Here is a 15,514-nt window from a genome sequence, read left to right as displayed (position 1 = left end):
ATACTAGAATAATCCAATTGTTGAACACAGTTCAGACAGGTCTGAAAAGACATATGCAAGATAGTGATATTGTAGAGACCCTTGCTGCTAGTTGAAATATTTCCTCTTTATCAAAGTTATTAAAGTCACAAAGGTAGATATATCCTGTATTGTTTCATGTTTGAACTGGTTTAATGAGTATAAGTATTTCAAATGGCAGTCTGTCATGAATGAGAGGAAAATTAACTAGAGGAACCAAACATTTTTGGAAAGCTGCAGTTCCCTAGTAGATGAAAAAATAATTGTTGCACCAGTTTAATTTGGTGGTATAGTGTAGTTGTGCTACAACAGGAAGAAAAATATTTGGCAATATTTCTCAGGTGTCAGATTACTTCTAATGTATATTACACTGGAAGTTTGCCAGTGGCATATGGATGGATAATTCAAGGTTGGTTTATTTTCTAAAAATCTGGTCATAAATTTTATTGCCATAGATTAGCATCTTATTAAGGTGATGTATGCTAAGGGACCAATATGTGTATTGGTCAACAGTCCTTCCTCTGTTTAAAGATTGCTTCTACTCCCAGATTCATTCTGAAGAAATGGGATCCTGATATCCTTCATAGAGAAAAAGATGTTTTCTTTCTTTTGTAAGTGAACAGAAAAGGTGACACTTTAAAAAGTGAGGGTTTTGTGTGGTGTGCCAGATTCTTGCTTGAGAACCTATGGGCTAGATCAGGTATGTCAAACTTGTGTCGTCATGGCAGCATCATGTGACATATCATAACCTTTCCCCCCCTTTGTTAACTGGGCATGAGCGTGGCCAGCATGTGATGCATCTCGCCTGCGGGCTGCAAGATTGACAGCCCTGGGCTAGATGGAAAGACTAGGTCGGCCTTATAAAAATAATGGCCTAAAGGATGCTCAAGAGGTTTTTGGAAGGTGTGTGTGTGTGTGTGTGTGTGTGTGTGTGAGAGAGAGAGAGAGAGAGAGAGAGAGAGAGAGAGAGAGAGGTTTTTTTTAAACAGGTTATTAATGTTATACAAAGGAAATAACTGGAAATAAAGCAGAAAGAAGATAACAAGCAGCTTTTCCCAATCTGGTGTCCCTCAGATACATACCAGATTGGGAAAATTATTAGAATCAGAATGTGTCTTATCTTTTTACCAATATGCCAAAGGCACAAACTGTCAAATTGAACAGAACTGAATCATATAATCAATTAGGGAGGTAAAAGACATGGCATGCATTACAAAGTGTTAGATAATCTACTTTGTGGCATCAATTCAACATTTGAATCATTGTGACAGTTCAGGTAACAAAGTCAATTTAATTTGGAGATTTGATCAAATCACAGCTCACTTGAATCTCTGGATCAGATATTTGTACACTGATAATACTCATCAGTTACACCTTGGAACCTGTTTTGTAAAACTGTATTTCAACTTTATGACTCTGAACAGCAACTGCAGGAATTAATTGCTCCGTCTGCCTTTGGAATCCTTATGTCACATCAAAACCTGCTGGAATCCTGACAGGTCATTCAGACAGCGTAATAGCTGTCCAGTTCATTACTGAGCGCAAACTGCTCTTCAGCTTTGCCAAAGATAAGGTGAGTGTTGAAAAAGTCTGTCAAACATAGCTCATTATACTATACAAGTCTCCAGTATAAAAATCTAAACTCATTGTGCCACTTACTAACATTAATAGTAGACTTATTTAGAAGTCTTCCTTAAGCTATTTTTCTACATATACATTCATTTGCCCCAATTCTTCCTTCTCTTCTTCATAGCACAGTCCACACAGATGTCTGAGTCTAGCTGACCTTAGCTGAACTCAAAAAATATAAGCAGAAGTAGAAAAAGGTCATTCCCTGGATAAGAGGCTACCAGGAAGTCCCAGAACTTAGGTTAAACTATGAATTTTTTAAAATCTCAGTAGAAATCAATAGCAGACTACATCCAGGGTATCCAAGAAACCATTGATGTATCCAGGAAGTATCCAAGAATAAAGAAGATTAGTTGCCCTCCTCAATTCAAAGATTCTTAACTTCACAAATAGTTGAGTTGCATCCATGTCCCTTCTTGTTGACTAAGGCCTCCCAAGACACATGGTTGTCTTTTGGTAGTAGAGAATTCATCTTTGAGAGAGGGGTGGTTTTGCCAGCTCATGAAAAAGAGGTTCACTGTCTCATCTTGCCCTAACTGTTCAATGAGATTTTCATCCGCTTTCCAACTTTCCCTTTGTGTGTGTGTGTGTGGGGGGGGGAGTTTTGGAGAAGGAAATTGCATGGTAGCTCCAATCTGGAATAAGTGGATTATCTGGATACTTTTCAGTCAAGATTCAGATCAAGGTTTGGGACCAAGATAGCATTGGTCACACTTCTAGATGATCTCTAGTGACCGTCCTATAGTTCAGGAAGAGCGTGCTTATAGGAATTGGGCATGGCTAATCTAGTGAAAGGAAGGACCAGGGGAGATATGATAGCAGTGTTTCAGTATTTGAGGGGCTGCCATAAAGAGGAAGGGGTCAAGCTATTTGGCACCTGAAGGCCAGACAAGGAATAATAGATGGAAACTGATGAAAGAGAGATTCAACCTAGAAATAAGGAGAAATTTTCGGACAGTAAGAACAATCAACCAATGGAACAGCTTGCCTTCAGAAGTTGTGGGAGCTTCATCACTAGAGGCTTTCAAGAAGAGATTGGACTGCTATATGACAGAAATGGTATAGGGTCTCTTGTTTGGGCAGGGGGTTGGACTAGGTGACCTACAAGGCCCTTTCAACTCTGTTAATCTGTAATCTGTTTATTGTACTAGCTTTATGTCTATAGCCATGGCCACCTGAGTGATACTGTGAAGACCTTGTCTCATCTGGAGAATGTTGGGGGAATGTATGAGGAATATGTGGCTTCATCTCAACCCTAACAAGATCAGTTTGAAGGTCCATTTGGACTTATTCCCAAAGAACAGGTGGCGACGGTGGCTCAGAGGATCTTTACACATAGCTACATGTTATGCACCAATTGAGCCCATTCTTGACCAAGAGGCCCTACCCATGGTCACTCAGCCCTGATTAGAAGATTGAACTATTGCAATCTGCAGTACCTGGGGTTTTCGTTGAAGTGTATCCAAAAGTTTCAGCTCATCCAAATGAAGCCACAAGGGCAGTTATTTCATTGGTTACCAGTGTGCTTCTGGGTTCAATTCAAGGTGCTGGTAGTGAGCCATTAAGCCTTTCATGACATAGGGTCAATTTACTGTACTTGCAGGACTTTCTTCTCACTTGCTCTACCTATTCCATTAGAACGTAGAAAAACCATTGCTCTGTAGATCTTCATAAACTGGAAGAAAGGAGATCTTTTTTCACATGGAAAGATAGAACCCTTTAGTTATCCATATCTAAACTATGCCTTGCAGAGGAACCAGTCACAAATGAGGAGCCAGGACGAAAGAGAAAGCTACTTTCTTCTAACCGATTTCAAAGTTTCCTTCTTGGGGCATCTATTGAATTTCTAAAGGGGTTAAAGGGATGCGGTAGCTCAGTAGCTAAGACGCTGAACTTGTCGATCAGAAAGGTTAGCAGTTCGGTGGTTTGAATCCCTAGCATCGCGTAATGGAGTGAGCTCCCATTACTTGTCCCAGCTTCTGCCAACCTAGCAGTTTGAAAGCATGTAAAAATTCAATTAGAAAAATAGGGACCACTTTGGTGGGAAGGTAACAGTATTCTGTGTGCCTTCAGCATTTGGTCATGCCAGCCACATGACCATAGAGACATTTTCGGACAGTGCTGGCTCTTCAGCTTTGTAACTGTTCTGACCCAAACCTGGTTCCAAGAAAGCAAACACAAGACAAAGGCAGCAGTATAATCTGTTAAAGTTTCAGCTAAGAATCCTGTTTCTTCACAGATAAAAGGCTGTTTCCAACTAATTAGCTCCGACAAGAAAGAGCCTTGCCAAGTTTTTTCAAGTCTGACAAAAAACAACAGATAAGAAATAGTTTATAAGAGTCTTCAAATACCAACTGTAATATCCACGAGGCTGAGTTCAAAACTTCTTTGCCTTCTGCAAAGAAGATTAATTTCACAGTTGGCTTTTATCTTCTTGAAGGAGAGGCCATTACCTTGCAGCCTTACTCCTGAGTCGCCCATGCTGTTGTAACTGTTCTTTCCTTTGAGCAATCCTGTGTGCATGCACACTTGGCGCAGGCTCCTCAGGAACCTCCTCATCACTGCTGTCAGCCCCCACAATCTCTGAAGGCCCTAATGGTCCTGGCCCCTCATCTGAGTCCTCGCTCTCCTCAGCCATCTGCACCTGCTGCCGGCTAGCCGCAACAGTAACGGAGATGAGCATCGCCCCCTAGAGCCAGAAATGACTAGAACATACAGCATGTGTGAGGGGAACCTTTCCATTTATTGTCACATAGATCAGTGTTTCTTAGCCTTGGCAGCTTACAAATGAATGGACTCCAATTCCCCGAATTTCCCAACCATTAAGTCTGATTGGGGAATTCTGGGAATTGGAGTCCACATATCTGAAAACTGCCAAAGTTAAAAAAAACACTGCTCAAAGTCAGTGATAAACTGTGCCCCTGAAAAACTTTTGTTAATTCAGTGAGAGATAAATGCCATAGGCACAAGCTAAAGTTGGAACTCTAATCTAATTCCTTCCATTAATAATATCTTCCATGAAGATGTAAGATTGGAACCTGGATGTAGAGAATACAGAATGTGCTCAGATTGAAAGACTGAAGAAAAAAATATTAAGTTATTATGTTTCAATAAATATCTGAACAGTTGGCTAACATTGTCTTCCCTTTGTTGTTCAGCCATTATTTTACAAGCAATCTTATGTTGTTTAGGGCATTAGCATAAATCTGTTTCACTTTGATGGATGAATGGGCATCAGCAATGGTTTGCTATTTACATACAAAGCCTTCTGCTCTGCTTCAGCAATCTCTTATTGACTGCCAGGAATCCAAATTAAACATCACAATCCTGTGTAGGACAAATGGCAGAATAAAAGAAGATAAAAAGGCTTCCTTTCCAGAAAGGTTTGATCTGACAACTCAGAGAAGAAAATGACAATGATGAACAGCCTAGGGTTGGTTTGTACTTCCCAAGGAATAAAAACAACTCCAAGACTTTTTTTTTAGAATCAGAGAGGTGGAAGAAATCACTTAGGAGTCTTTGATATTCAATTTCCACTTTCTCTGCTAGCAACGTATAGCTTATTCCAGAGACCTCCAAATATCATTGGGCCAAACTAAGAATGACATGCATGGACACGTTTTAATGATAGCTGGCTGGGTGATAATGCCATCAATTGGACTGTTAGAAAATAACTTCAGGGTAGAAATCCACATCAAAGTGGATAACAGATGGCTAGTTGTTCACTGAGTTGATAGGAAGTCAGTCCAGCCTTTTCTTGAACAGATATATTGAAAGGGAACTTCCTATCATTCAACCAGTATTTTCTTTACTGTAACTTAAGATCATAATTTATTTATTTATTTTGATTTATTTTGATTTGTCAATCACTTACAAGATAATAGGTATAAGTAAAAACATAGTTATGAATACATGAAATGGGTACATATAAGAAAAATAAAAGAAACAATAGGACAGGGATGGTAGGCATGTTGGTGTGCTTATGCATGCCCCCTACAGACCTCTTAGGAAAGGGGTGAAGTTAATAGTAGACAGTCTAAGGTTAACGTTTTTGGCATTTGAGGAAGAAACCACAGAGTCAGAGTATTCCAGACATCGACCACTCTGTTGCTGAAGTCATATTTCCTGCAATCAAGCTTGGTGCGGTTAACCTTGAGTTTGTATCTATTGTTTGCTCTTTTGTTGTTATGGTTGAAGCTGAAGTATTCATTGACAGGTAAGTCATTGCAATGTATGATTTTATATACCATACTTAGATCAAACTGAAGACAGCGTAATTGAAGGTTTTCTAGTTCTAGAATTTCAAGTCTGGTGGCATAAGGTATTCTACAATGAGTCGAGGAGTGGAGAACTCTTCTTGTGAAATATTTCTGGACTTTCTCAACTGTGTTAATATCAGATACGTAATGTGGGTTCCAGACTGATGAGCTGTATTCGAGTATTGATCTAGCAAATGTTTTGTATGCTCGAGTTAGTAGTGTGATATTACCAGAGAAAAAGCTACATAGGATTAGGTTAACAACTCTTAATTCCTTATTGGCTATGTAGTTACAGTGGGCTCTAGCACTTAGATCATTAGAGATGAGTATTCCAAGGTCCTTTACAGAGCTTGGATCATCAACAAGGTCTTGACTATTCAGCTTGTATTTTATTTTCTGATTTTTTTTTTTGCCAATATGTAAGACAGAGCATTTATTTGTTGAGATTTGAAGTTGCCATTTGTTTGACCATTCTGATACATAGTCAAGATCTTAGCAGTATTGTCTGTGGTATTAAACAGCTTTATATCATCAGTGAAAAGAATGCAGTTGCTCTTAATATGATCACAGAGGTCATTTAGAATATGAAAAGAGTTGGTCCTAGAACACTGTCTTGGGGGACACCACTATTGACAGGTACAGAATTTGATTGGATATTCCCAATTTTGACCATTTGTTGTCTGTTTGACAGGAATGCTTCTATCCAATTATTCAGTTGTCCAGAGATGCCATAAGATTTTAGTTTTAGGAGTAGTTTGTCATGTACCACTGAATCAAAGGCTTTACAGAAGTCTATGTAGATTGCGGCTATTGCTTTGCCCTGATTGAGTTGTGTAGTCCATATGTTTTTGCAGTGTAAGAGTTGCAGATTACATGATAGTTTTTTTCTGAAACCAAATTGTTTATTGGAGAGTAGGTTGTTTGTTTCTAAGTGGAGGATGATGGATTGGTTAATAATTGAATCCATGACTTTACAGGTGACGCAGCATAAGGAGATTGGTCTGTAATTTTCAACTAGGCTGGGGTCTCCCTTTTTGAAGATGGGGATGACCGTGGCTTGTGACCATGGTTAGGTTAGGCAAGGAGCTGGTCCTGAAAGATTTTTCAAAGATTATGCTTAGAGGTTCTGCTATGGCAGTGGATAGCTTTTTTAAGAAGTAGGCACATATTCTGTCTGGTCCAATAGATAGACATGGTTTTAGATTGCATAGTGCTTTTTCAACATTGTCTTGTGTAAAATCGATATGTATTAGATCATTGTAGTTTTCTGTGGTTCGGCTAGGAAATACTGGGCATGATCCATTGCTGTTTACAAATACTGAGTCAAATAATATGTTAAAGATGTTGGCTTTAATGGTGTCATCGTTGCAGTCTTTACCATTAGGTCCTATCAGGTGTGGGATGGACCTTGAGTCTTTTAGTTTGTTGTTTACAAAATTGTAAAAAGCGCAGGTGGAATTGGTGCATAGAAGGCTTTCCTCTTGTTTAATGTGATAATTGGTGCATTCAGTCTTTATCTGGTGGCATAAATTTTTGTATCAGCTTTTGAACTTGGCAATGTGACCAGATTTATTTTTCCACCAGAGTGATCTCTTTTTGGATTGAAGTTTCCTTATTGTTATGGGTAACCTGTTTTTTGTTTTTGTTTTTTGCTTTGGGAGTTGTTGTTGGTACATATAGATTGATGACTCTTTTGACTTCAAGTAAAAATATGTTGTAATGGTCTTCAACAGTATTGCATCCAGTGAATAGAGATTGCCAATCAAGGGATGAGAGATCATTGTCTATAAGATCATAGTTGCCTTTTTTGAAGTTATAATTGGGGATTATGTCATTGTGATGATTTTTGTGTGGGTGTATGTTGAGACAAAAGTCAATAATATTGTGGTCACTGTTGGAAAAGGCTTCTTTAGTTTGTATTCCATAAATTAAATTCAAACTATTGCAGAAGATGAGATCGAGGCAGTTGTTAAGTCTAGTATTGTTGGTTACTAGTTGTTCCAGTCCCAAATTTGTAACAGCATTGTAGAAGGTTGCATGTATGGGTTCAGTTGTACATTTGTTTAGGGTCCAGTAGATGAGGTAGATTGAAGTCACCAAGAAAGATAAGAGTGTGTGGGCAGGATGTTGCCCATGTTAGTAGTGAATTTAGCTTGTTTACATGTTCGATGTCATAATCAGGTGCTCTGTAACATAATAAGAATCGAAATGTGATATTTAAGGATAGTTCACAGATGATGGTCTCAGGAAGAGCAAGCTCCTGGGTAACTTGGATGTTTTTTAGATGTAAGGACTTTTTATAGAAGATAGCAATACCACCTCCTCTACGAATTTCACGATATGATCGGGAAACATGATAGTCTCTTACTGTGGTAATGGAGTCAGGGAGAGATGTGTTGAGCCATGTTTCACAGACAAATATGATGTAGAATTTAGCCATACTTAGTAAGAGGATACATTCAGGTATTTTATTCACAAGGCTTCTTGCATTGAGTAGCTTGCATTTAAGGCCAGCAGTAGTTGGAATTGAAGTGGTTAGGAGTGTGCATGCCTAGTCTTGGGTGACGGTGGATTGGTTGAGGTAGGGTTGTGGTTGAAGGTTAAAGCTGAGCTGCGGGTTGTGTGACTTACTTTTGATACAGTCAGCACGGTAGTCAATATACAGGTCCTTCTCTCCATTGTCTAGACATTTTTTAGTTCAGTGTGGAGTACGTTGCTGTATGGTTAGGTCAGGGAGAGATTTTTGCACCCTGTGCTCTTGGACAATGGAGAACAAGTCTTGATCTTCTTTCTGAAACTTGAGAAATTGTATCTTTATCAGTCTTTCTTCTTAAGATTAACCATGTGCTAAATTTCCTTAAATTATCTATAGATAGATATAGATATCTATAGTATGCAATATTTTTGGCCTGAGATTCCATGTTTTAACCTTTGTGTATTGTTGGGAAGTTAGTGATGTCATGAATCATCAAAGTATTTGGGTTGAACATTTTGGTCTGGCTTTTTGATGAAAGGTTGAAAAGGTTTTGGATTGGGTTTTTACTTTCTAGTTCTAATTTATTTCTCTTCCTCACTTCCTTCCTCTGCACAGGTATTAAGGCTTTGGGACATACAGCATCAACTTTGTATGCAAAGGATTGCCGGATCCTTCCCTAAAAGTGTGGACTTTCACTCCACCCTTTATTTTCACGAATCACAAAGTCTCCTCTTCATCTCAATGAACAACCAACTGATGGTCCTGGAAATGGAACATGAGTTAGGGAAAAGGAGAGTGGCAAGTCATAAGAAAGCTGTGACTTGCCTCCTGTATAATTCAGTGCTACAACAGGTAAAACATACAAGAAAAGGAAGCTTTTTAGTAATTGTCTGAGAAGCTATTTGAAATTCATATTCACTGTTTTCTGGATGTTCTTTTCAGCAAGTAAAAATTGAAGCACAAGAGGCATTTACAAAGGAATTTCCTCTGTGCTGTGATGCAGTAATTGTATTTCTCTGGCTTTCCTTTAAGACATGGGCATTTTGCCTTCTCTAGAATTTTATTTCAGTACTGGAGGTCACCCAATTTTCTATAGCTTAATTAACACTGTGCTGAAGACTGACTTGCATTTTGTCAAAAGCTTTCTTCTCTTCTCTTCTGCTTCTTTCTCCGCTTTTCTGCATTATTCTTAGGATGTGCAAGAATTTCTTTTAAATTTCTGCTGGTGGCATTTTTGAACTGACTTTATTCATGGAATAATAATACAGTGCCACTATTTTCTTTTATGCTCTTGTTCTTCACTTGGAATTTCTGTGCCTGCCTCCACATTTCCATCTGAAAAGGTTGTTTGTGAGCTTCTGTCACATTCTTCCTTTGGGATATAATTGAGGTATAGGAAATCAGGAATGATGCAGATAGTTGAAAAGATGTTTCTCCAATGAAAGAGAGGATATTTATACATATTCTTGGCACCATATTATTAAATAAGTATAAGAACTGTATGCTTAACCTATCAACAGGAAATTCTGTTTTCTTCTAACAGAAAATTTTCTTTCACCACATTGAGTGAAAACTTCAAGAAACCTTAATTATGGTTCCATTTAGTTTAATTCAGCTGAAATGTTTTCTAGAGGGTCAAATAGAGCCTTACTCTTTCTTTTAACTTTAAATAAATAAACAGATGTTAGATAGATAGATAGATAGATAGATAGATAGATAGATAGATAGATAGATAGATAGATAGATAGATAGATAGATACTGTAGACAGATAGACAGACAGACAGACAGATAGATAGATCTTATAACTGTAATTGAGCCTGCTAATAAGGTCCTGAGCCGTGATGGTGCAGTGTTGAAATGCAGTATTGCAGGCTAATTCTGCTGACTGCCAGGGGTTTGATCCTCACCGGCTGAAGGTTGACTCAACCTTCCATCCTTCCAAGGTTGGTAAAATGAGGACCCAGATTGTTGGGGGCAATATGCTGACTCTGTAAACTGCTTAGAGAAGGCTGTAAAGCACTGTGAAGCAGTCTAAGCGCTATTGGTATTAAGTCATGATCATTGTTAAGTGAGTAACCACATGGCCATATGGGATTTTACTATTATATTTCAACAGTCATTAAGTGAATACCATGACCTTTAGTGAATTCATTGTTTACTATGGAATATTTCTTTACCAGAAACTGTAAATAAATATCAATTTTATTTATTTTATTTATTTTTATTTATTTATTTTGTCAAGCATGCATTTGATTATATATATATATATATATATATATATATATATATATATATATATATATATATATATATATATATATATATATATATATATATTTGTTTTCTGAGGTTCTCGCGGGTATTTGTATGTGGATCTTTGGTTATTCGGGTTTTCTCCCGCGTAAGATTGGAAGTATCTAGGCAACGTTTCGATGAAGTCTCATTCATCATCTTCAGGCTTGTGTCTTCCGCTCTGTGCTTCTCAGAGTGCCTCTGGCAGATGAGATTCTGCTGAAACGTTGCTACAACTTTAAAAGAACAACTACAATGACGTGGGAAAATACCCGAACAAAGCCGAATGCCATACATGTAAGTACCCGCGAAAACTTAAGAATATATATATATATACCGTGTTTCTCATATAATAAGGCCGGGTCTTTTTTTTTTTTGAGCCCCGAAAAAACGGCTAGGTTGTCTTTTTGGGGTGACTTAATTCCCCCCCTTGCATCTTAGGGTGGGCGGTGACGGCTTGGATGTTGACCTCGGCGTTGGTGGGGCACTTTGTATCAGGGCAATGCAGGCAGCACCATATCTGGGTGTGCAACAAAAGTACTTCCTAACAGCAAGCCACCCCGCCATTTCCCCCCCATTTCACATGTTTTAATATAGGCCTTGCGGAAGACACAAGCCTGAAGATGATGAATGAGACTTCATCGAAACGTTGCCTAGATACTTCCAATCTTACGCGGGAGAAAACCCGAATAACCAAAGATCCACATACAAATACCCACGAGAACCTCAGAAAACATTATATATATATATATATATTAATACATGAAATAGATACAAATAAAAGGGAACATTAAAAGGGATGCTAGGCACGGTGGTGCGCTTCACGCATGCCCCTTTCAGACCTCTTAGGAATGGGGTGAGTTCAACAGTAGACAGTCTGAGGTTAAAGTATTTGTGGTTAGTGGAAGAAACCACAGAGTCAGGCAGAGTATTCCAGGCATTGACCACTATCGTATTTCCTGTGTGTTTTGTGTGGTTTACCCTGAGTTTGTATCTCTCGTATGCTTTTTTATTGTTGAGGTTGAAGCTGAAGTAGTCATTGATGAGTAGAACATTGTAATGAATAATTTTATGTACTACACTTAGGTCAGACCAAAGTCGGCCTAATTCTAAGTTATCTTTTTTAATTAATTAAGTTATATTAATTTCCAACAAAATATCCTAAATTGTGGTCCCAGGACTGCAGGACATTGCGAACAGCCATAAATATGGACCAGTTGCTAGGTTTCCAAAATGTTGTCACATCACCACATGGAATCAGGCACCAGATCTTCAAATCTTGCTCATAGATAGCTTTTTGGCGGCAGGGGAATCTGTTGTACCTTCAAACGGCTGCTAAATGACCAGTTGTAGATTAAGGACTACCTATAGTGCATTGATAGCTTCTTTCAGAGTTTCAGTTAAATGCATGGGTTTGGATGTAATGTCAGGGAGAAGAATCAGCGGGCAAAGATTCTGCACATTCCTGTATATATTTATTTCTCTGATCCATACCTATGAATACACTGTATGTGTTTTTAAGAACAAGAAATGATACATCCTACAATGAAATGTACATAATTATCCTAATTGGAATACATTGTATGTTTGTGGTGGTTACTCCAAAAACATTGTCAGCTAGAAAAAGGCAGAAGAAGATGAGCAAAATAATATGAGAAACTAGGGAAACTAATATATAAAGGAGAGTTATAATATTTGGACTCTATTTTTTAAAATGAATTAATAGAAGTTATGGATTAAAATGAGAGCCAGTCTGGGGTAGTCATTAAAGCAACAGGCCAGAAATAGAGAGAACATGAGCAATACTCTCATCTTAAGCACAAAGCCAGCTGGATGACCCTGGGCTAGTCATTCTCTGACAGCTCTAGGAAGGAAGCAATGACAAACCACTTCTGAAATATCACCAGCAAATTGCAGGCACTTGTCGAGGCAGTCACCAGGAATTAACACTGACTCAAAAGCAAAATAAATAAATAAAGGGAATTTATATTATTGATGGTTTTAGGCAAACTCAACTGAGAACATTTTTGTATACTACCTAGTAAAGCATATTAGTGGAACATATAAGACAAATCACAACACTTCTTTATAGAATATACTATTTTGCTTTCTCAGGTTGGTATTGATTGCCATTAATTGGATGGCTACATGGGTGAGTTATACTAAGATGGGACTATCATCAATGGTTACCAATTGTGACAAGTGTACGAAGCATATCTCTAAGTAATATGTTTCTTATGTTCTTGTCAAAATGTCTGACAGGGGACAACTATCCCTTTGGGGACCAGAATTTGCAAACATGAAAGCTTTCTAAACATTGCATGGAGCCCAACTGAACCTAGTCAATCTTATGTAGACTTTCTACTCAATGGGTATAGAGGAGGGATCTCCAATCTTGATAACTTTACAACTTGTGGACTTCAGCTCCCAGAATTCTTCAGCCAGGATCCCTAGGTTAGGGGATATTAGACACATAAAACCTGGCTCCTGCACAATTTTGTATATGGAGAATGCATGGAAAGATTTACTACACTCTTACTTTGAATCGATCCAGTTTTACCCATCCCATAATCAATTAATGTGGAATAACTGTTTTTGTCCCTTAAAAACAGAGCTATAGTTGTCAGCTCTATAGTTTACTGGTCCTCAGTAAAAAGAAAGAAACTTAAGAACTGGAGCTGAGAATTATATTTAAAAAGCATCTAGCTTTCTGAAGGAAATGAACTTGCTTTTGAAATATGCATATGAAATCACCTTATGGCCCATGTTAGCTATAAAATGTGCAAACAGTGTAGTTAGCTGAGATCTGTGTTTTGCCTTATGCAATTTTTTCCAACAGAAATTCATAATATAACAAGCATGGATCATAGTTATATCTTTGATAGTAAATGAAATGAATTAAACACATAGCCACTTGGTATGCAAGTTGGATGTTCATTCCTTTTATAGCACTGCAACTCTTGTAGGCATAGATTTACCTATATCTCACCTGAGATTCAGGAACCCCAGCCATCATAATACACAATGCAATGAAATTAATCTCTGGGCAAATTGCCATTCCCTCTTTTCTGAAACAACATGGCTCTCTTTTGTTCAAACAAAGCAGGAAAAAGAAATTATTTACTATCACAAGTGCTGTCACTGCTATGAGAATGAATAATCTGGGGGTCCAGCATAATATGAGTTATGAAAACCTTCTTTGTCCCCCCCCCCAAATATTCTTGAACTGCATGCCAAAATTTGGTGGCACAGATGACAAAAGCAGGGATGTAGTGTCTGTCATTTTAAGGAGTCTATGGGAAAATTAAAGGATAAGTGCTAAAAGAACTGTGGGAAGAAATATCCATCTGGTTCAGGTCTAAACTTGGGAGAAAGGCACAGGAAACAAAATGGAGGCTGGAGGCTGATTGAAGAGAAGATCCATTTATTGGTGAATCAGAACCACCAAGTACATGTGATTCTGGGCAGCTGACAAAGTGGAGTTGAGAGTGGTGGGTTTTTATACCTTCTTTGGGGCCTTGTATTTTGAATTCCTATGCAAGAACATGTATGTTCTTGCATAACTGTTCCTATGCAAGAACATGTATTATATTGGCTGTTGTCAGATTCCTATGAGGTTGTATAGGGGTCATGGAGGGGTCATAGCTGGCTCTATAGGCAAAGAGGAAATACAAATCCTAGGTGTTTGTTTGAGCTAATTTGTCAATCTTTTGTTTGTTGCTTATCTGAGCTTCCAGGTGAAGTTTGGACTGCTCTGGGATGGTGAAATAAAGGGGCTTGTGTTCTGAAAGGGTGTTGGGCAATTCCTATTGTGACTTAATGGCTTTTATCCTGTTTTGGACCTTGAGTGAGAGGCTATTTCCAATCCTACCATTCTGCCTTTGTTTGAAAATATCCTGTTTTGAATGGATTACCAAATCTGCATGTTACGGTTCCGGCAGTTGCTCCAATTAAATCATGAGCCTCGAGCCACACTCCCAAAACTAAAGAAAATTTATTTGAAGCTACGTCCATTCTACGTCCATTCTATGTCCATTCTACGTTTCTAAAAGCTGCCTTCTCAGTTTCTGCTTGGGGGCAGGGAGACTAGGACTGCTTCCTGCCTCTTAAAAAACATGTTTCTCCATTTCTCATTTAGGGAAATATAATATTCTGCTTTTTAAAAATATTCCTCAAAATATTTCATTCTTTGGGGGGTGGAAGCTTCCCATAGAATATTAGCAACATCTTTTTTTTTCCATAAAAAAGAAGTAAGCCTGTGAGTCCACCCTCCAAACAAAAAGATCAGAAATATCCATCCCCACCCATCTGGGTTATGCGGTTTTAACCAGTGAAGCCTTTTATCCCTGGCTACCTTGGCCCTTTGTTTTTATATTCAACATGAACTTTGGCTTCACTCAAACGCACAGGGAACTGAAAGTAAGCAGTAAGAATTCAAGAAATAGATACTTCTTGAAGATCACACCTAATCAGGGTGTATACCCCATTTTCAGAAAGTATTTTTTTTATTAAAGATCAATGTCTGTGATTCTTAATATTTTGAAGGCTTGTATAATCCATATGAAAATGACATTTCCATGAAAATGTCTATTAATCACAATATTTTGGCTTTTATAATCTCAGAAATTCTCTTTAGCTATATATTAGTATTCATGAGGATCCAAATTGCAAAACCTCTGTGCCTACAAAACTCTGTGCCTTTACATCCCAATGGTATGCTGAGTGAACACCTCAGATTTTGCTGCTCTGTGTGACGAAGTCAAAGATGAGGTGATAGAGTCAGATGCACATGGCATTGCTGCGAGTGAAGTCAGTGTGTATATACTGCTCACTCCAGTT

General features: G+C 38.2%; 1 protein-coding gene across 1 annotated transcript in view; it reads left to right on the top strand.

Moving 5' to 3' along the window:
- The window catches only part of WDR49 (WD repeat domain 49), a 124,107-nt gene that overhangs the window by 29,548 nt on the left and 79,045 nt on the right, over positions 1-15,514 (top strand). The window contains exons 7-8 of the mRNA XM_087965279.1: positions 1,443-1,591; positions 8,998-9,234. Coding sequence (XP_087821405.1) covers positions 1,443-1,591; positions 8,998-9,234 — 386 coding nt within the window. The remainder of the gene's footprint in view (positions 1-1,442; positions 1,592-8,997; positions 9,235-15,514) is intronic.

This window comes from Notechis scutatus, chromosome 4, assembly GCF_049901735.1.
Source record: "Notechis scutatus isolate UNSWTSFEM ecotype Mainland chromosome 4, rNotScu1.2, whole genome shotgun sequence".
NCBI classification, from domain to species: Eukaryota; Metazoa; Chordata; class Lepidosauria; order Squamata; family Elapidae; genus Notechis; species Notechis scutatus.
This window is presented reverse-complemented; position numbering and strand designations above follow the sequence as displayed.